This window comes from Brienomyrus brachyistius, chromosome 12 (assembly GCF_023856365.1).
Source record: "Brienomyrus brachyistius isolate T26 chromosome 12, BBRACH_0.4, whole genome shotgun sequence".
Taxonomy (NCBI): Eukaryota; Metazoa; Chordata; class Actinopteri; order Osteoglossiformes; family Mormyridae; genus Brienomyrus; species Brienomyrus brachyistius.
Genome location: NC_064544.1, coordinates 22,235,902 through 22,258,042, shown reverse-complemented (window position 1 = coordinate 22,258,042; position 22,141 = coordinate 22,235,902). Strand labels below are relative to the sequence as shown.

The 22,141-nt window shown below is 41.0% G+C and overlaps 1 protein-coding gene across 1 annotated transcript; it reads right to left on the bottom strand.

Annotated features, from left to right (window-relative positions):
* Nucleotides 1-13,543: 13,543 nt before the first annotated feature.
* Nucleotides 13,544-14,591, bottom strand: noto (notochord homeobox). The gene is made up of 3 exons (XM_048971683.1): nucleotides 14,234-14,591; nucleotides 13,927-14,108; nucleotides 13,544-13,757 (listed from the first exon to the last, which is right to left on the bottom strand). The coding sequence occupies exons 1-3, from the start codon at nucleotides 14,589-14,591 to the stop codon at nucleotides 13,554-13,556; spliced, it is 744 nt and encodes a 247-aa protein (XP_048827640.1). The 3' UTR covers nucleotides 13,544-13,553.
* Between the last annotated feature and the right edge of the window lie 7,550 nt (nucleotides 14,592-22,141).

Genomic DNA, 22,141 nt, shown 5'->3' with positions numbered 1-22,141 from the left:
AGCAACGTGCTATAGCCCTGCGCCGCCATTCCACCCCAGAAAAAAGGCAAGACTAAAAACAACAAAAATTTGGACTACATGCCTAAGGACGCTTGATGGATGTACAGTTCTATGTTAAAAGATAGAACTTATGAACGACGTAGTATTAAAAAGCTTCGATAAACCGGGCCCAGATAATTAAAAAAAACGGTATAGGTAATCGAAACTGTTGTTTTCTTGTTTCTAGACGGACATTTATATTTGTAATTGTCCTACTTTTCAGTGCATATGTGTTTCTTTAATCTTCATTGTGGCCCTTTTAATGAGTAACATTACTCGGTGACCGGAACAATAAATCTGATAATGAGTTACCCAGACACAACTAATTATTGCTCAAATAAAATACTTTTTAAACTAATAGTCAGTGTTTTTCCACTACACTGCCTTTTGAGGGTGTGTAACATATTAACACATCGGGGTTAATTATCCCCCACGACTCTGACCAGAATTAATGCCTGGAATATGGATAGAGGTTTTAATTTTCGAATATGGCAAGCTTCGTTGCCAACTGCGTCTCAGCCACATTAATCGTGAGTAATCGTGTGACGGCCCACTTCACTTACAATGTTGTTTATATGTGTGTATTTTTTTTTTTGGTGACTAAAGCATTCTTGATACCTTCTCCCTTCCCATATATTACTTAGCTGTTCTGTCCCAGCACTGCAGAGGATGTGAGTACTTCAAGGGCCAGCCAAGTCCATTTTGTCTCAGCCCATGAAATTGGCTCCCATAAGCATCCTTCAGAAGTTGGAGCTCTAGGCAGCCACTTGTGTTCTCTACAGGATTGACAAGCCCTGTTCAAGAATATAATATTTCAAAAGATCATACTAGACAATTCTGAGTACTGTGCCTATATAGTAAACAAAACACTAAGTAACAAAGCCCATTTACGGTAATGGTAGGGGTGTAGGATTAATAGCAATTTCCACATCATAACAGCTCCGACACCATGCATAGTGCTTTTTCGCATTTGCATCCACCTTTGCTTGCCTTTTCTGCCACCCGACATATACAATTTAACTGAATTATCTAGGTACAGCCAGGGAACTGAATTACAACAACAACAAATTTACTTTTATATAGCGCATTATCACAACATTACATTGTCTCAAAGCGCTTTACAGTATCCTCGCCCAAAGCCCCCAGTGAGTAAGCCAAAGGCGACAGTGGCAAGGAAAAACTCCCAAGAAGGAAGAAACCTTGGGAGGGACCAGACTCAAAGGGGGAGCCCATCCTCCAGGGGGCGGCAGGGATAGTCAAATAAGAGTAAAAAAAAACCCTCTTTTATCCTCAAAAAAAGGCTAATAAGCAGTTGTGCTTTTAATGTATGGTTTTTAAATTAATGCGAGTTAAAATATTATTTTAGACGTAATTTGCTCTGATAATATTGTATATTATGTGTATTATATTACATATAATTTTTGGTATTCATTTGGTATTACATATCATGGTTTGATACGAATATCACTTCACTTCAGGGCACAAGTAACTTAGTAACTCAGTTATTATTCAAGTACAAATCATGAACAAACAGTATAGAATAATTAGTGATTAACGAACATGTGGCAGTACGTAACTAATGCACGGTAATTAGGATGATTAAAAAAAATCTTGTACATAATTCGATTGCTCTAGATTGAGGGCCCAATATGATGTGATTTCATGTCTTCCAAAATCTCTAGCGGCGCCGTGGTCGCTTTTATAAGTATGTTCGTTGTTTTTGACAATACTTAAACTGTCCACACGATGTCGCCATAGTTCCAGTAAAACTTAAATATAATTTAATTTACGGTAATAGAAATACAAGTAGTTATTAATTCTGTGAGTCAGTCTTTTTCTGATTATAGGCGTAAACCAAATGGAAATTAGCTACATATAGACCTAACGATGTGGTGTTATCGGTGTAGCTATTGCACAAAGATATGTACTGATTGGGTAAATACAAGACATGCAGAATTTCTAAGGCTAGCTTGTTGAATAGTTATTTGTCCAGAACAACCTATGTGGCATTACAGTATTACAGCTGATAACAGTCCATCCGTGAGCTGTATTACATACATGTCAATCAAAAACTCCCACAAAATCAAGCACACGGTATCTACTTCTCATTGCAGCCCAAGCGAAACGTTATTATAAGCAGGCAAGTGGTGCATTTGGATAATGTACACAACCAGAACAACTTCACGTAAACGTCTAGTCTGCTATGCAAGTAAAAGGAAGCAAAACTAATCTTAAGAGAACATAACTTCCCGCTTAACTCTTGCCTCCTGTCTTCTTTTTAAAAAATTGTATAGCGCGTTTTCACGATATTACATTTGTCTCAAAGCACTTTACAGCGCTTTAAAGCCCCCCCCCCCCCCCCCCCCCGGGGGAGCAAGCCAGATCCTGCAGTGGCAAGGAAAAACTCCCTAGAAGGAAGAAACCTTGGGGAATAAGTATAATATTATTTTGCTTGCTATACCTGTCATGGAAAACTGTCCATATTCAATGCGCTATTTTTATTGCGGTATTGTCTTATTAATATTTGAACAACTTAGTTTGAAACGGCGTTCAACAAAGAACATTTCGTTTTAAAACAATGATAACTAAGCCTCGATAAGATTCCAATCACAGATATTCCTTTGATTTTAATTACACAAAGTCATTAAATGAGTTTGTCACTGAATTCTCCCATATCTGTGTACGGACGCTCCTCTACTTACGAATGAGTTACGTTCCGAACGGCCGCTCGTAACTTGAAATGTTCGTAAGTCGTTATTCAGCATCATTTTAAGGGGATACGCAAGTATAACGAACTAGGGTGCTGGGAGTACGCACACTACGCTGCGCGGTGGGAGTAGAGGCCAGAAGTCGTACTGGGCGGAACTGGCGCGCAGAAAAAAAATGATGTTGCGGACAGGAAACGGGAGCAGTGACGTCACTCTGATTGGAAGACATGGGGCGTGTAGCCCCCAGGGTTGTAAGAACGAATTAGTGCGTATAGAGGGTTGAACATTTTTCACCAAACCTAAACAGGCTTCTTTAATTTTATTATTTCATGTACAGAAATTATGCTGTTATCTGGTTCACGTTATTTCACATGCTTCTCTGGAAGATTCTCTGTCTTTGGTCTCCTTAGTCTTTAGGATGTATATCTTTTTTTTTTTTTTTAATTACAGTCTAAATGAGTCCATGAGATTTTTTTAACAGCCTACATGTTGGCGTTCTGTTATTAAAAATATGCCAGCAAATACATCCAACAATGCATTTAATAATATTAAATGTAAAACATAATATAATATGTAGTTTCACAACTCCTCTTTCTTTTTGCTTGTTTTTACCACTGATTAACCATTTCTCTATGCAACTGAAGACAGACTACCAACACAGAACAGAAGATAACATAATGATGTGGTACAATCATTAGTTTATTCACTGGTAATTTATTTCCTAGTAAAATCTGACAGAACAAAAGAAGCATGAATATTTCTCAAAGATTTAGTTTCCCAAATGAGGATTTAGTCTTACAATTAATAATTATCTGGCCGCTTCTTTCTGTTGAACTGCGGATAAATGTTGCTATTCGCTAACAAGCAGCGACATGTAGCTTCCGCCTGGGTCCTAATGCCCGCGTCTACCTATAGCAGCTTAAACAGTCAGTACATCATTTTAATTAAATAATGATAGCTGGTCTTACAATATTATTGTTAATTTCAATTCGTAGTCTTGCTTCTATTTGTTAAGTGCGTACCTGCTCTCAGTGATACCTTGTACGAAATGTACGGATATAAAATTTAAAAATAGTATGATAAATATTTTTAGGGAGGGCTTGGGATCATATTTTTTTTTTTGGGGGGGGGGGGGGGGGCTGACGCCCACCCTAAATAGGCCTAACGATGCCCATGAGCCCAAGGAACACAATTTGGACTTACAGTCCTCTTTGTTTGTAAGTGGAGGAGCGACTGTAACTTGTATATCAAATTATTTTAAAAGAATCACTAAAACAAACATCATCATTAGTGAAAATGTGATTTATCTAGTCTAGCATTACACAGGCAAGTGGAAAACGGTGTGTAATTGGGGTTTACTCTTCAGATCTACAGGGAAAGCAAAAACAGTCAACAAATATGGAGATTAAGGACTTCACAAAGCATTTTGTTTTCCTTAGCCAAGTAATTTAAGCCAAATTTATGGATTGTCCATTAGGAATGTCACTTACCTCCCCTCAGGAGCACCACAAGGGGGGGGGAGTTAGGATGATTCCTGGAGCCCTAAAAAACTTGGAACATTACTCGGTTGTTGGCCCCAATGACATGTTTTCATGGGGCTACAAAATCTCTAGTGATGCTCTTGCTTCTCCTCCGACTGGACAGTTTTTATTATCTGGCATGAGCTTCTAGATCCATCAGTGTCTGTCAGGTGCGGGCAGTATGTCGGTGCTGAGGGGGACTGCTATGGCTGTGTGGACCTTCACACGCTTCCTGTTTGCACAGCTAAGAATGACCCAACACCTGGGGAAATGTGTGCAAACAGAAAGCTGGGCTAGGCGCCTGTGATGACAGCTGGCCCGATGGTCTCCTGGGCACCTCACTTCGTGGGAGCCGCTCCCTGGCCCCTCAGGACCTGTTCAGATGGGCGGTCGGGGGAAGGGGATGAGCAGGAATCAGTCTTGTATCTCCCCTCTGAGGGCTACTAGGCACAGCCTGTGCAGCGGTGGCCAAACTTGCTGGGCTTTGATGATGCACCGTTAACGTGAAAGATGCTGCGCTGCTTACGCTAAAATTTAAGCTGACATTTGAAGCTAAAAGGGTTTCTCTTTTAAGAATTAATGTTCATGCTCTTCACTGACACCCCTGAGAGCCATAAAAATTCAATATTAGAAAGTGAACAAGAGGCACTAGCTTTTTATTGGGCAATAAGTGGTGATTAATAGGTTCGTAATCCGTTTAAATGAATTAACACTGCCTTTTTATAATAATGTTATAATGTTAGTTGCAGTCCAAGGCATTTCTAGCTTCTAAAAACATTTGGGGCACATCCCATAATATCTAGGGCTTTTCTCTGACCCTTGTACTGGAGTCCGAGATAGATCTACAAATCCCATATCGAACCATTTTGAAAAGAATATTTACAGTCTATACCACTTACAAGTACCATATCAATAATAAAATTGTAAACATTAGTCTCTCCTTGTCTCTCTCTCTCAGTCACTCACACATATGATTGCATTCATATCTGTGTGGGGACTCCCCATTCATTTTTATGGCCATAACCCTTAAACAACCATACCCTTAAACAAACAACCATGGTTATAACAGCCATTAGTAACCAAGCAAAATACTTTTGACATTTTTAATCTTTTTATTGCTTTCACAGAGATTTATAAGATAAATTTTGCCCCCACAATCTCAAGCTAACAGAGTTTTGTCACATTGTAGGGATATTTGGTCCCTACAATGCAATATATATATGGCCACACACACACACACACACACACACACACACACACACACACACACACACACACAGTTGGGTATAGCTATCCTTATGGGGGCCACTCATTCACTTCTATGGGAAAAATGCTAACGCTAACTATAACAACCTTAACCCCCACAACCCTAACCCTCCTGCTCGTTCCAGCTCTGCTTCACAATGTTCACTTTTATTTCCCTCCATTAAATCAACGTATTAAAGCATCAAAATAACACACTCTGTCTACTGTGAAATGTATAAGTTGTATGATTCACTTCTGGACATTTCACCTTTCAAGTATATTTATTTGTAATTTCACAATTCAATTGTGATCAACTAAATCATGACAGTTATCGCAATAACTGCTTTACTGTGGTTGAAATGATTTTACTGTAAAAGTTCCATTCTTCTGATCTTCTAACTAACCCTAATCCTACTAATGTGAATTACAAAAGCATCTTGTTTCCATCACTGTGTGATCGGCAGAGCCTGAGGAACTTTAAAAAACCACCGTAAAATATACTCACGCAACACACACTTCTGAGCTCCGGCAGTATATATCAACATGTTTAAAAATCAATCCAGGCTAATTTTGCCCATTTTTGCTTATTAAATTGGACTTATATAGACATAACCGATACCTCATAATTCAAAGATTAGTGTTTTTAAAATATTGTCTCTGTGCTTATAAATTATCGACATTTAGCGAGGAAAGAAATAAAACGGGAAAGGCATGACTAGGATGGAGAAACATCGTCTTCGTTTAATATCCGACAAGGCAGGCTTGTTCTTTGGCTGTCATATATAGGTTGTGTCGCCTGAGCTCCTCGGCATAAAATAGGCCTGTGTGCTGTAATACTCTTGATATCTATACGGTTCCGCTCTGCAGCACTTAAATAATATGTACTATAACTGGATGACACAAAATTAACTTTCTGATACAAAAATATTCGGCTAAATATACTACTGAAAAGAACTGGGGCTCATGCCCTTAACGGTAAGCCTTAGCAGCGCCACTGGCTGCAGACATCTGCTGTTATTAATGTAGCATAAGCAATAGCATCTGATACTTTAATATTTGCGTGAATACTACTACTTCGTTGTTATTATTATTACTACTATTATTGTTGTTGTTTTGTTGTTGCTGATAATAATAATAATAATAATAATAATAATAATAATAATAATAATAATATGCTTAATAAAAACAATAATGAATGAATGAATTCATCACATTTGGTGGTACATTATCGGAAGCGTTAATAGTGGCTCTTTTGATTAATGTAAATAGAAAGTAGGCTACAAGTAACACTGTGTGTGAAGCGCAACGTCAATTCGCACAACAGATTCGCTGTGCCCCCCCCCCCCCCCCCCCCCCCGCCACCCAAACATAAAGAACAAATTGCATTTAACTATGCAATTTAAATGGAGCATCAGATGTGTGCCGGTGTTTCCGTCGAGCAGGATTAATTCAAAATGTTGCGGCAAATTCTTTATAATCTACTTACAAATTACCATTTCGACTGATGCGTATGAAACGGAAAAATATATATCAAATTATACTTAACAATTATACTGAACTATACTGAACGTTTTTTCTCTTTTGTTTGTCTCGTGTAAAAGAAAATCCTTAAAACCAGTTCAGCCCGTTTGTCTTTTTTTCTTTTTATGGGAACCAGCAATATTAATGCTCAATATGCGGCTACAATATGAAACTCAAATGTTTCATACATTCTATTTATACTTAAAGCATGTGAATGATTTCGTAGGCTACTTAAGACATAATACGATAAAATGCTCTTTAATGGGTTGTTAGTAATTGCTGTGGTATATCAATTAATTACGAATATCCTTTGTTACATAACCATACGATTTTATTTTTCATCCGCTTCCCAAAAACTAACCAGAAAGTACAATGAAAATAAAATCATCCTGCGGGCTGAGACAGGTGAAGATGCAGTTTTATGGGTAACGTTCGGGTGACATTCATAAATAAACTAATTGACTATTTTGTTTCTCGGGACGTAAGTGTGTTCAGCTAATCCTTTTCGCTTAAAAACCTGGAAGTTTTCACCCCGTCAGAATGAGATGGTAAAAGTAGCACTTTCCTGTTTTCACGCCAGTCGTGTGAGAATGAGGGACTTCTCACCATCACCTCACCATCACATCGCGAAGTTTAAATCCTTTTCTCTCATCACGTCAGCGGAGTGATTTTGACGTTGGGCTGGCATATTTTGGGTTAGTTTACTAAGATCTTTGGACCATTTCCTATGTGATTTGTGAATGTATGAGACGGCAGATGTGACTTGTTGTGGAGAAGTAAACAGCGAAAACTGCAACTCCGCTACAGATCCTCCACTTGAAAATCCCCCTTAAAACTTCTGTTTACAGATGGCACTTGGCTCGTATGGGTCCTTCAAATAAACTATCAGGTCCCTTTTGAATTCCCGAGGCAACAGGAACCATCCTATTTCCTGAAAAACGCGTTAAAACGAATTGATTGGAATTCTCCATTACCATTGAGGGGCTATTCCACACGGTGGCCTCTGTCAGGCTCGTTTTACTCATCTTGTCCTGGCGTCAGAAGTCATTGTATTTCATATTAAACCTTTTGCAAAGGGACAAAGGAGTTCCACCACTTCAAACGATTCTAATGGATGTTAATGACTATTAGATGAACTGCGCGCCCATGGACCACAAACAAAATGCACCAGGGGAATTTTACAATAGCCTACCCTAAAAAATCCCAAGACAAAATGACCCACATTTTTCCTGCTGGATTGCCCAACAGCTACCGTTGGACCACATGCAGTTTTTAAACATGTTAGCTCCATGTGAATTCTCACACCTAACCTCTCTGATCGCACCCCGGGCCCCAATTTCCATTTGATACGAGGCAGAATTTACGCTCTTTTTCTCCCAAAAGTTGAAGAAGATTGTAGCGGAAGTGTCTTCTGTAGAAGTTTAAAATTGTATTTCCACCTGTAGGCAAGCTGACGTGAAAACTAGGCTACTCCTAAAAATCTATTTAGAATATGATCGCCTCGATTTTTAAATAGTTCGTCAAATTGTCTCTGACGAATGTTAGTTGGGGTTTTTTAAATGAGCGGTTGCGTTTACACTAGAAAGAAGAAAAACGTGTATCATTCTGTATTTAAAATTCTTAAACTGCAATAAGTGGTAAGTGTTCTGATATATAATTACTTCAGAACAGTTATCGCGCCATTGATACGTTGATCAATCGATCCCTTGACTTTCTAAATCCTGATATGCGACACATCGAGAAAGATGTGAGATTACAAAGAAGTCATAACATGAAGGGTGTATGTCCCCCCGCCACACACACACACACACACACACACACACACACACACACACACACACACACACACAAGAATGAATAAAAAGTAAAAATGGTAAAAACTGAAAATGGATTTGAACTATTGCATCCAAATTCATATGTGCATTGTGATGACTGTACGCACAATAGACTATATTAATAGTGAGTAGTACTTATCTCAAAACCATTTTTTCGTGTGAACTATTCCTAATTTCGCCTTTGAACGGCAACTTTTTCACCCTGCAAATATTAAGTGCATTAATATTAATGAGGGTAATTATGCCCGCCCCCTTCCCCAAAAAAATACGACGTGAATAAGAGAACTTAAACATGCAATATTACTAAACAAACCTCAACGCACTTTTACACTTCCGCAATGAGTTGTATTTGGCTGAAATACTGACAGTGTCATAATCATGCCCCTAAGAAGCTGACTCAGTCCTCCAGGATTCTCCGTCTCCACAATGAGTTCTGTACCTATCCGTTCCAGATACAGCTGGAGCCATGCCCTTATCCTGATGTGTCTGCAGACTGCACACCGGCTGCATTAGTGACGGTGATCAAAGCTAGGCATTCCTGCGACATGGCTGACTAATGAAGATGTAACGCTGGCCCAATGTGATTATGGTGCAGCCTAATTCATAGGCAGGGTTAAGCTGATGGAGACTCAGTATCTGCTTCCCTCTTACTAATTGGGGTGGCCCTGGACGCGCCCCCTGTGTTCCCAGCCTCTTCCCACAAGCCTGCAGGGTACATGGCTCCACTCTACAATGGGATTATGGTTGGCCGGGGAAAAGCCAGGCTGATCACATCAGAGTTGCCCTCTGAAGGGGGTTTGCTGCATCCCTTGTACTAAAACCCAAAGCCTCTGTTTTAATTACCCAGCTAAACAATAGTGGAGACAGGCAAACATTTGGCTGTTTCCCTCTTCTTGAGAAATAAGTGATTTTGATACCATTCCTATGTATTTCAGGCTCCCTTTACTTCCGTCCATTTTCTGTAACCACTTTCCCTATTCAAGGTCACGGGGCACCTGGAGCCTGTCCTGGGGGCTACAGGAGCAAGGCAGGGAACAACCCAGGACAGGGCACCAATCTATGGCAGGGCACACTCACACATCACTCACTCACACATTCACACCTGGGCAATTTGGTAACTCCAATTAACCTCAGCATGTCTTTGGACTGTGGGGGGAAACCGGCATACCCGGAGGAAACCCCACAATGACACGGGGAGAACGTGGAACCATAGTGAAGACTCAAACCCTGGGCACAGAGGTGTGAGGCGACAGTACTAATCACCACCATGCGACCCCATAGATTTCATTTGCTTATTATAATTTGATTGTTTTGGCCATACATGCATGCAGCCTCTTTCTGGATAAAACCATGTGGATTTCCCCCAGCCATTCCTTTTAAGATTGAATAATTATGTAAATATGTCTTTGAGGTCAAATAGTCCCATTTTACTTGGTGTCTTATTCCATGTCCCTGTCTCTGTCCTTAGTTGTACTTTATAACACAATAATTATAATAGGATTATTGTAATCCACCTTTTCAAAGAGAAAATAATTATTCTCAAAACTGAATGAATGAAGTAGCTGGGAATGCTACAGCATCGGATCCTCCTCAAATTATATGGTGAGGTGATGAAAAGTTAATCTTTTTCTTGTAAATTGATGGAAACTGTGATGTTATTGAGATGCTGCTGGGCTCTCTGCAGGACCTCTGGCAGATTCCCCTGCTGATCGTAGCCCTGGGGCTCTCTGCCATTGCTGTTTCCACTGACAGGCGGGATGCCCCTCTCTTCGCTTCTCCTACTGATATCAGATGGACTCACATGTTCTTAGTCCTTGAATCTCCTTCCGCCAATCCCCCCCCATTCAGCCCCCGTCTGCCAAGTCCCCAGGTGGCACATTGTTGCTGGAAAAGGACATTAGCTTTTAATATGTTAGCAGAGATCCCAGCTTTTCCTGCACAGAGATCAGATCAGCACTGAACCCGGAGTGGGCGGTCCCTACAGACCGAGTGGGCAGAGACACACGGATGGCCACTGTAACCACATTATACGCTGCTGCTCGGCCGGGCGTCTCTGGCTCAGGGTATCCCAGATTATCCATGGTAGCCCAGAGCAACACTGCCACCAGTGGTCTAAGCCAGGGGCTTTTGGTGGAGGGATATATCATGCTGTTCGACCAGTAATCATCCTTTAAACTTCAAACGCTATACAAGTGCAGGTGATTGTTTCAGACATCTCGTTGTCTTTTATTCCACAGACATAGTACATCTGCTGTCTCAGGCTGCCGCACTTTGTTCAGTTTTGTTAGGTCCTGTGGTCACGATCGGAAGGTCGTTCATTAGCAGAGTGATTGTACTGTTGTGTCCTTGAGCACAGCCCTTAGCCTCAGCTTCTCCTGGCACTAGCTGACCCTTCATTCTCAATTGCACATCGCTTTGGACTAAAGCATTTGCTCAAGAAATAAATGTTAATGTAAATGGTTTCAGCCTGTGCATATCCCTGCTTTAAACAGTGTTTCACTTTGGAACCTGGATAGAAAGATAACAGAAATCTGGGTGTAGATAGTCAATTAAATAATAAATGAATCTCTGCCTGTTCAAGATTTTCTAGAACTTTTCATGAAGTGATTCCATAAAGTAATTCCATAAAATAATATATAAAGTAATTACATAAAGTGATTCCATAAAGTGATACATAAAGTGATATCTATAAACTACCACATTTGTATCTAAGTTTTGTGGGACTCTTGCAAAAAGGGTGTCAGCCATTTTAGTTGTAATAAAAGCAAGAACGAATTTTAGTTTTAACATCATAACAACGAGTTTGTTGTATGAGAAGTAATCAAACAAATAGCCAGAAGAATGCTGGTAAAAAAATAACCTGCAACACTGAAACAACAGGCCTAACTATAAGTAGAAAGACTGAGTGAGCATTTTTTACAAATTCAACTGAAACATAAAAATCTTAATGAAAGTTTGCATTACGATCATGAGTTAATTGTTTCTCTGTTAAATATTTGTCTGTGACTTTTAAGTTAGGTGCCTAATAAAAGACAAACAGCAAAAATAAAAAAAATGTATTAATGGATAATTACATTGCTGTAAGACTGCAGATTGCAGAACCGTGACTTACCTTCCGGTATCGATTGTATTATCCCCCGAAAGTAACGCAACCCCGAAAGACTGTGCTCTGTCGGGTAAGAGATGGGTCCACTGTTCGGGTTAATGAGGCGAATCAGGGACTAAATCGGATTAGTACTGCTGTGTTGAGGCGCATGAGATTGTTTTCCTAACTTTTGTTACCGTTTCTTTCTTCAAAGGAACGTTTAAGTGGATTTATTGTCAAATAATAACAAATTATAATCGCATGGTGGAACATATTAAAACTTGATGATCGATCTTGTTTGGGATTGTACGTATACAAATTTTATTCTATTTATTAGGACGGGGAGGGTAAAAGTCAAATCTAGGAAAACAGTCATCTTCCCAAGCATTATCGTCTACTGTAATCGGGAAATAGATTACCGTAACATGTAAGTAGAAATAAGTCTGAAGCCTTTGAAGCAAGGCCAAGTTGTTCGTTAATTATTAAATCAGCTAATTGATAGCATAGTCCTGATCCAACCAGTGTCAGCTTTTTCAGTAATCACTAAACTCTCACCCATTATGCTTTAGTGATGATTAGTGTTAACAAAAAAATCGTCTTCGTTTTTTTTTAGTAGGTAGGCCTATTGTAACTGCAGGAATCATCAAAATAAAATAGCGGATAGAAATGGATGGATGGTTAATGTGAAAAAATAACGCAGAACGAAGAAAAAGTAGCCTATACTAATCCTATTTCATGATTTTTTTATCGGAAATGGCTGACATCTCAAAGTACCATTTTTTCCAAAATTATGTCATTGTGCAAGTCGTGGTAATGTCTTGCTTTAATAGAAAAATTCTCTTAAGCTACAGTAGCATTTGTCCGACAAAGGGCTACCATTTTTTCTAATTTATATAATAGTCTGGATGGGCAAAATGTTCACTTCCTTTTTTTGACCTGTTTGACTTTATTACAGACCAAATGCTTTTATCGAATACACATCGCCTAACTTTCGCTTTTTATTTAAATAAAATCTTCTGTAAATTACGGGACAGACCTGACATATTATTAAAGGCGAAATATTTGTTCATTGTTGCTCACAGTACCATGGCATTTTAATCAGAGACATTTTTCGTTATTTCCCGATGGAATATTTTAACTGCAAAAACTGTGAATAATACTTAGGCTAATTAGAACCACTCATTATAAATGTTGGTTTGTTTAAGATGAGACAGGAAGCATCAGTACTAATCACTATCATTAAAATCCTCATCGAAATTATAGGACGTTTGGTCACATGAATTATAGGCCCACTTCCATAAATAATGCTTGGATGTCGTATTAGCCGTACGCGCCTGCGCAGCACAGGTATTATTCCGCCGATGAAATTCTATTGCCCCCACTTTGAACGTAAAAGTATATTTGCCTGTACAATTGATTGGCGTTTTAAGTACAATTACAACGACAGAAACGATTTAATTTGGTGAAAATATATATATTTATTTTAAATATGCATACAAATAGAAATAGGTTACTATACATTATGTACAATTATGTACGATAGTCTATATACAGTTGTTCGTATTCAGTTAAGGGAGTTTAAAGGTCTATATGGGCTGCTTCATTGATCAGACCCCTCAATGTCCACGTCAGATTCCTCAGATAATCTGACTTCTTCTTCATCTTCTTCACCCTCTTCCTCACGACTTCGGGAGCTCTTGCTGCTCTGCGGGGCCGCCAGACCCAGCTTGGCAAGTTTCGCATGCTGCTGATCCAAACTCTGCTTCCGGAACTTGATGCGTCTGTTTTGAAACCAGACTTTAACCTGCAACGGAAACAAATGTCATAAACATCAGATTTATAAACGGGTTAACCTTTTCCAATTCAACATCAAACGTTCATGCAATTTAAAAACATTTATCCCTAAAGCCATTTCACACACCTATATTAAAGAGATTCTAAGTGTTTGCAAAACATAATATCAAGATGTTTACCTGAGCCTCGGTAAGCTGCAGCGATGAGGCTAGAACGAATCTTTCCGATCCCACCATGTACTGCTGACGGGCGAACTCCTTCTCCAGACGGGAGAGCTGCTCGTTGGTAAAGCTGGTACGCATCCTTTTCGACTTCCCTCCTCTGTGCTTAAGGGGCTGCAGGCTGTTCTTTGATGGGGTTTCTGAGGAGAGAATAGAAAATCATCCAGTTTATACGAATGGTGTTATGATTCACTAAGTTAATAATAATGGGACAGTATTTCCGGTGAAGTGAAAAAAGAGAAAATAATCAAGATAACATGTATACCTTGGGCGTAAAGACTTCCACGAAAAGCTTGGTATTGGAATGGCGAGCAGTAAGCAGGATAGCCGGGCTGAGAGTGCACGATGTGCGGCGTGTAGACGTATTGTGCCAGCGGTGAACACATCTGTCCTTGATGCGCCAAAGGAGAAGCAACAGGCGGGTATCCTCCGCTGCGCAAGGGGTTCGCCTGTCCATTTGCGGGTTGCTCAGGCTTCCCAAGGATAGCGTCGATGGTGAAGGATTTCCCGTTGTTTGGCTTGGTGGGGGCAGCGCACTGTCTGCTGGCGCAGTCTGGATAGATGGTGCCGTACGGGCGCCAGCTGTAGCCGTAATTTCCAAAGGCGCTGGCGGAGATTTCCATGTCTTCAAATGCGTCACAAAAGTCTTCAGAAAGAGGCGTATTTTCTGAAGGATTTCAGGTGTTCGCCCACTGCAAGGAAACTTAGACTAGTTCTCTGCCAAGACCGGTGCCCCATTTTATACCCAGACTCAGTTCAGAGGTGTCAAACCACCCCCGCTGCGCCTTTGTCTTCCTAAGTAGCCGATGAGGAAAACGACCGGCCCAACAAGGGATCCAATTAATTGATTGACTAGTGACACGCTGGGCTTGTCAATGTTCTAATGGCCCTTTCCATGACAAGTTACTGGAGGAAGCTAAGACGCAGAAAGGCTATAGGGGCAGAGGGAGAGGTTTGTACAAATTCTTGAAAGGATCTTAACTCCAAAAGCAATCATTACCGCTGAGGGAACCTTGATGTTGCGCAATTATGTAATATCGTGCCCTAAATCTCAAAGCAAGCCGGCAGATGCTATTCAAACAGCGGAACAAATAAACTCGGTCACTATGGGATGATACACTAAAAACTGTAAGAGCGAATTTATAATATGGGTCTATTTTAAGTAGACAAAAACTAGATACAAATTACAAAAGTACAACAAATACTTAGAACATTTAATACGAGGTTGTTTTATTCACTTGTTTCATGCAATAGGTTACTAACACGGAAAAACACATTTTTGTATTTCATCATTATATTAGCCTTAAAGTGACACAGACTATAGTAGGCTATTATTTTAGACAGGATAATATAAAACCTGTCCGTCAATCATCCATTTATACAACACAGAGAAGCGTAGAACTACACGTGAAATGTAATGTACTTTACACGTATATATGGATTCGTTTCACAGTAGTCCATCCATCCGTAAATTTTCCATACGCGCTTGCACCAAGTTTTTTGTTATTATTATTGAATTGAAATAATCCTTAAACTGCACGCTAAATTCCGTGGGGGTGTATTAGGAGGCATGTGGGGTGTACTAAAGTCAACAGGCTGGTCAGCCGCTCCTCCTCTCGCTGATGACTTTGAAAGTAGAGCCTTGTTGACAGTGTTTCTTTAACATCTGCCGTGTTGGCAGAAAATGGAGAAAACGAAGACTCGTCCAGGCGTCAAATCCGACGGCCTGCTCTTGATGAGAGGGGGACATTACTGATTTTATTAACTGCTAACAAGCGCATTGTTACACTGAGCTCAAGCGAAGGAACCAGTTCATTGAAAAAAGTTTTGTATTAACAAGTAACATGCAATGCTCGTTCACTGCATATTGGGGTGGTGGGGAGTCTCATGCCGTACATTACAGTCTGTATTGTATAGAACAATAGAAAATGAGACTTGAGTTTCGCAGCGCTAAACTAGTGCGTGAAGTGGCCTAAACAATATGCATTATCATGTTACGAGCCTAATATGCAATCACATAAATAGGCTAATGGCATCAACGAATATTTATCTGTAAACCACGTTGAGTATATAGAGAAGGCCTGTATAAATAGCCTATAATCATAAGTGATTTTCCATGATTAGATGGTAATTAGTCTCGAAGCGGAAAAGATGAAACGCGCAGCGGTGTGTTTAAAGGACTCGGTCTGCTTGCTGACAGTGCGAGGGGGTGACGCGTCCTCGCTTTCAATCGAGATTATGGCCAGCTCTGCAAACTTTGCCAACCTCATTTCCATCATTTGGAAGTGGTGTTTGAAAAAGAGCCAGGCTAGGTCTTTAAATGACTGTTAAAACACGTTCAAACAGCCTCGGGAACAGCGATTCTCTTTTGACTCTCGGACTTTTCTAATTATGGGCCTTTCCTTGACACCAGAATGCTTAATGGACAGGACAAACATAGCGGTCGGGAGTGTCCAAACAAAGACAGGACTTCTGAGTACGACCACCCGTATCTCACTCCCATTCACCCCTCCCGTCCTGAAGTTTGCTAGCGGATTTCTCACAACTGGAAAGAAGACGAAGGCAGCCTATTGCAAAAGAGGTTTAGACCGTAAAGAGACATGCTGCTGTCTCCGCCCATTGGTCTACACAGATTGTGAATACCTGCTACAGAAGTGTTAACATGATATTTTCTGTCTGGACATCAGAAAACTATACTTTGAAAAATCATGTTAGTATTGAGATCAGTATTACTTAGATTTGGATGCAGTCGATTGTCACGATTTCCGTTTATCATATATTGACACATTTCTGTTTCACTAAGTGAAACTTCGGCTGAGAGGTGATACTTTAGGAAATATTCAAATAATTGTCACATAATTAAGGACAACAACAGTACTTTCTTTTACAGCTTGGGTCTTGTGAACGACCCTGCAGGGTGAGTTGGACGATCGGGAGCTGTAGTGAGAGAGCATGCAGGTGGAGGGACAGGATAACGGCGACAATGAAGGCGACTAGGATGTTCTTCATACGGTGAGATACGCTGCTCAGCAGTCTGCCTCAAATACACAAACTTTTAAGATGGTGCTGGTTATTGCTGGATGCACTAACACGGCATTAAATGCTCTAAATGCTAGAATACTAAATGCTTTTCCCTATATCTCCTTAGCAATTTTAAGAATGTAACTGTTTTATCCCATCCACTTGTTTGTTTTAGTTCATTACATGTTTTATCCCAGGTTAATTATACAAAATTTAAAATAGGTTGTTACAAAATAAATGAACCTGGGTAAACACTATGTCTATGGTTGATTCTATAAGTGTACCAATAGTAATAAATTAAATCCAGTAAATAAGAAGTGAATATTAAACTAATTTCTGTTGCTTGTATTTTGCCTGTAAATAAGGGGAGACACCTTCCTTATTTTGGGGGGCAAAATTCAAAATTAATCAATGTGACAATATTTAAAGTTTGCTGACAAATACCTCCTTTGGCCTCTAGCATGGCGACCAGCACCGAAAGCATGCAGATCATAAATATTTGGGTCATTTCCTGGAGTCACATGATTCCCACAGATGAACAAGGAAGCATGGTAACCTTACCAGTCCATCGAGTATGTGGTTTCACTGTGGCCTAGTGTCCTGCAGGTGTTATGAGACTCGCACCGGTAAATCAGGGACCCAAAAACATACAATCCTGAGCAGGATTTGTGGTTAGAAGACGGACGGATGATAATCTCTTAAAACTATTATGCTTAATATGTCAAGAAAATATTTAAAAGTAAGATTTTGGCCCTAGGTTTAGGTGTCTGACTACCCCCAGAGTACTGTAAATCAGTAAATCAATGTTCTCAATTATCCATCCATCCATCCATCCATCCATCCATCCATCCATCCATCCACCAATCAATCTCCCATATCAGCTTATGGAGTATATGGTCATTATAATATCCTCACGTTAATGATTGAAACTACTCTCCAAACTGAAACTCCCTGTGCTATTGTGTGTGTGTGTGTGTGTGGACGGGGGGGGGGGGGTTCTTCTAGGTTCTCAGGTCCCCCACCCCCCACAGTCCAAAACATGCTGACGTGAGCTGCAGTAATCCAGCTGTCAATAGGTGTATATATGTGTGTGAATGGTGTGTGCACCCTGAGATGGGTTGGCACCCCAACCTGAGCTATTTCCCACCTTGCACCCGTAGCTACTGGGATTGGCTCTGGATTCCCATAACTCTGCACAGGACAAACAGGCGTAGGTGACAAGTACCTCATCTGCAATACCAATGTGATTGCTTGTCATGTTATGGCTGCATAATTGTGATCCATATGAAAGGACTGTCTTCACCTGATCCACTGTTTTATCAGGTCTCTCAGACTTTTCTTTTCTTATTAATAGCCACATGCCACTAATGAGGGACTCAGCTGATGGCTTTGAACACCACACCCTGTTTAGGCTTGTGGATTCTTTGGTCCCCATTACCTGGTTGCCATGGCAATCATCAGTGGGACAATGACAACTGATAGGCCTTTCCAGTCACTTTGACTAAGAAATGAGGCATATGAAAGCATTTATTTACTGTCTGGCCCAAATACACTCCTGAATGTTTTGTGCAAATGTATTTTATGGAAATGGGGGCATAACTGGGGGAGATTTTGAGAGGACGTGTGAACGTACCCATGCTTCGGTTTCCACTTGTTGGGGCATGTCTGCCCATAATTAAGTATGTAGCTTAAGTGGTAAAATTATATTACTATCCATTACTTCTTTACTATGTGTTAATCAGCCCATCTACTTATACAAAATGTTTACTTAAGGTTATGTTCTTTTTATGAAAAGTCCAGTTGACCTATTATTAAATCTGAATGAGACACTGGGTGTAATAGACTGCAGGTCACCAGATGGTTACAAAACTCTAGAAATATTAAGACGGTGACCGGCAAATCCCTTTGGATAGTAACGCTGCATTCTATGCATACTGGATTTGTATACCTGGGAAAGCATAGTTTCACTTATACCTAGCTGGGTCCTCGATAGCTGTATTGCTTGTAATGTGCCACTTACCTACAAAATCATGTGACGGACTTGACATCCTGCCTGGGATCGTCCCCTAACCCCGTACCTCCTGGAATGGGCTTCAGGTTTTCCCATGACCCGCTAATCGATAAGCAGTTATGGCTGATGGACCGATGGATGGGCTGTAAAGTATGACATCATTCCTTATTATAATGAGTGTGAAAATCATTAATAGAATGTGTTTTTTTTGTCTTTTACTACAGAGGTTAAAGTCACCTCGCGGGGCTTGATTGATGGAGATGAGGAACGGCTTTCATCATGCTCTTAAAGTGAGAAGCTGTTTTTAAAACTGATTGCAGTTCTCATTCATTTCCTAGTTTATCTTAAAAGGCATCAGGTAGCATCACTGTTAAGAACATGAACTTCCAGCTTTAAAGGAGATGGACATACCCAGTTTTTTGCCCTTGATAAATGTGATTGATCTTTTTCTGTAAAATATTTGGCGTCAATCAGTCAAGCACAATGAAAACCAGAAGTAGCGAGAAGTTTATATCTTGAATGTTGTGCTTTATCAGATGGTCAGTAAATAATCAGTAAGATTCTTTAATGTATCATTACAGAATGTGTGTGTGTGTGTGGGGAGGGTGGGGTTGTGGTGGTATCTACCCTGGTGGGCTGTATATGGTGCTGTGAATGGCTACTGTTTGAGGTGTGTGAGATACAATGGGGCACTGGGGGGGGCTGAGGTCACAATGAAGCAGGGTCATTACCAAGTTAATGAGGGATTACTCTCTGCTTGGGAAGTGCACTCACGCCTGCTCACTGCCAGCGGGCCTTGCGTATTGGGGCTGTCTGGCACAAGCCAATAGCCCCTTGCATTTAACAAGAGAGAGAAGGCCACACAGTCCAGTATCGCAGAACTGAGCCAGCACTCAGCAGTGGAGGACTGTCGTGCAGGGGATGGACCACAATGGAAAAAGGCAAAATCCAGTTCAACAAAACGTCTGATAGTATTAATAGATTGCCTGGTTGGGCAAGTCAGCAAAACACATGAAATAAACCTTTTTGTTATTTTTTTCTGATGGAAACGGAAATAGTTTCTTTTCATTTATTCACCAACCTCAACTCATTTTGCCATTGTGCTTTAAGATCATACATAATTTCCCTCCAGGATCAATGGATTATGAGTCTGATTCTGATAATGTGACTCTATTATTGCATTGGTGGTGATATTTATCTGTAACTTATTTGTAAAAATATGAAAAGGGGGCTATAGACTTCACTGGTGTAACTGCCATTTAACATACATACCTCTCTGCATACATACCTCATGTTCTATGTTTAGCCCATTTAAAGAGTCTTTCAATTGCTGAATGCAGTGTGACCCATGGAGGGTGTGGGTCTCCTCACTGGAGGAGGGGACTTGATGGCCCTGCACTCCCCGTCGTGCAGGTGGCCGAGCCGCCATCCCCCACACCCTCTTTAATGGAGGTGACACGCACAGGGCTGACCTTTAACACGTCAGCCTCTATTTGCTGTTCCCGGCTGCACCTTTGGCTCTCATTGAAACTCAACGGCAAAACATACAAGTCGGTTAGTGTCAACGGGGAGGTGATAGGATAACGAGGTATGAGCACCTCTTTTTTCCTAAGGAACCGATGCATCGCTTCTCCTCTTTTATCTGGTAAGATCAGTGTCATGTCCAGTGTATGTACATATATCTATATTCACAGAAGAAGAATATGCCACACACACAAACAATCTATGCCCTTGGAGCATAAACTTGGACTTCATCTTCTAACCACTTAGGACAGGATCATTTAAAGACGTAACTACAAAAGATTAGTAATACCTAGAACAAGCAGATAGATGTGGAACACCACTGACCATTCATGTCCACATATTGCCACAATATTCAAATATTTCAGAAGTATTAGGTAAAACAGATATGCCATTTTGACAATGAAGGTATAGCACGTCCCTAGCCGGTTGGGAGGTATAGCATATCCCTAACCCGTCGGGAGGTATAGCACGTCCCTAGCCCGTCAGGAGGTATAGCACGTCCCTAGCCCGTCGGGAGGTATAGCATATCCCTAACTCGTCAGGTGGTATAGCACATCCCTAGCCCATTGGAAGGTATAGCACGTCACTAGCCCGTCGGGAGGTATAGCACGTCCCTAGCCAGTCGGGAGGTACAGCACGTCACTAGCCGTCGGCTGGTATAGCACGTTCCTAACACATCAGGAGGTATAGCATGTCCCTAGTCATCGGCAGGTATAGCACTTCCCTAGCCCGTCAGCAGGTATAGCACGTCCCTAGCCCGTCGGGAGGTACAGCACGTCCCTAGCCCGTCAGGAGGTATAGCACGTCCCTAGTAGTCGGCAGATATAGCACGTCCCTAGCCAGTCGGGAGGTACAGCACATCACTAGCTGTCGGCTGGTATAGCACGTTCCTAACACATCAGGAGGTATAGCATGTCCCTAGTTGCCAGCAGGTATAGCACTTCCCTAGCCTGTCGGGAGGTATACCATATCCCTAACCCGTTGGGAGGTATAGCATGTCCCTAGCCATCGGCAGGTATAGCATTTCCCTAGCCCGTCAGCAGGTATAGCACGTCCCTAGCCCATCGGAAGGTATAGCACGTTCCTAGCCAGTTTGGAGGTATAGCACATCCCTAGTCGTCGGCAGGTATAGCACGTCCCTAGCCAGTTGAAAGGTACAGCACGTCACTAGACGTCAGCTGGTATAGCACGTTCCTAACACATCAGGAGGTATAGCACGTCCCTAGTCGCCGGCAGGTGTACCACTTCCCTAGCCCGTCGGCAGGTATAGCATATCTCTAACCCGTCGGGAGGTATAGCACTTCCCTAGCCCATCAGCAGGTATAGCATGTCCCTAGCCCGTTGGAAGAGGTATAACACATTACTGTTCAGTCACTCAGTTATAGCATATATATATTACAGAGGAGGGGTTTGTACATACTGTCACTAAGCAGGGCTATGGACCTGTGGGGAGAAACTGTCTCTATGCCTTGAAGTTCTCGTTTTAGCAGTTTCGTACATCATCCCTGAAGGTTGTGGCCGAAAGATCGGGTTGGCAGGGTGTATCATGTGACCAGTGTGGTTTTAACTGCAGAGATTTATATGTTTGCACTGTGTTTACTTGGCTGTCTTGGTTTT

Excerpts from the sequence above, each read along its gene's own strand:
- noto (XM_048971683.1), bottom strand. The coding sequence starts at position 14,591 with ATGGAAATCTCCGCCAGCGCCTTTGGAAATTACGGCTACAGCTGGCGC. Across the intron at positions 14,109-14,233 it reads TGGAAGTCTTTACGCCCAAG|AAACCCCATCAAAGAACAGC; the intron begins GTATACATGTTA and ends TTCTCTCCTCAG. Across the intron at positions 13,758-13,926 it reads TGCAGCTTACCGAGGCTCAG|GTTAAAGTCTGGTTTCAAAA; the intron begins GTAAACATCTTG and ends TTTCCGTTGCAG.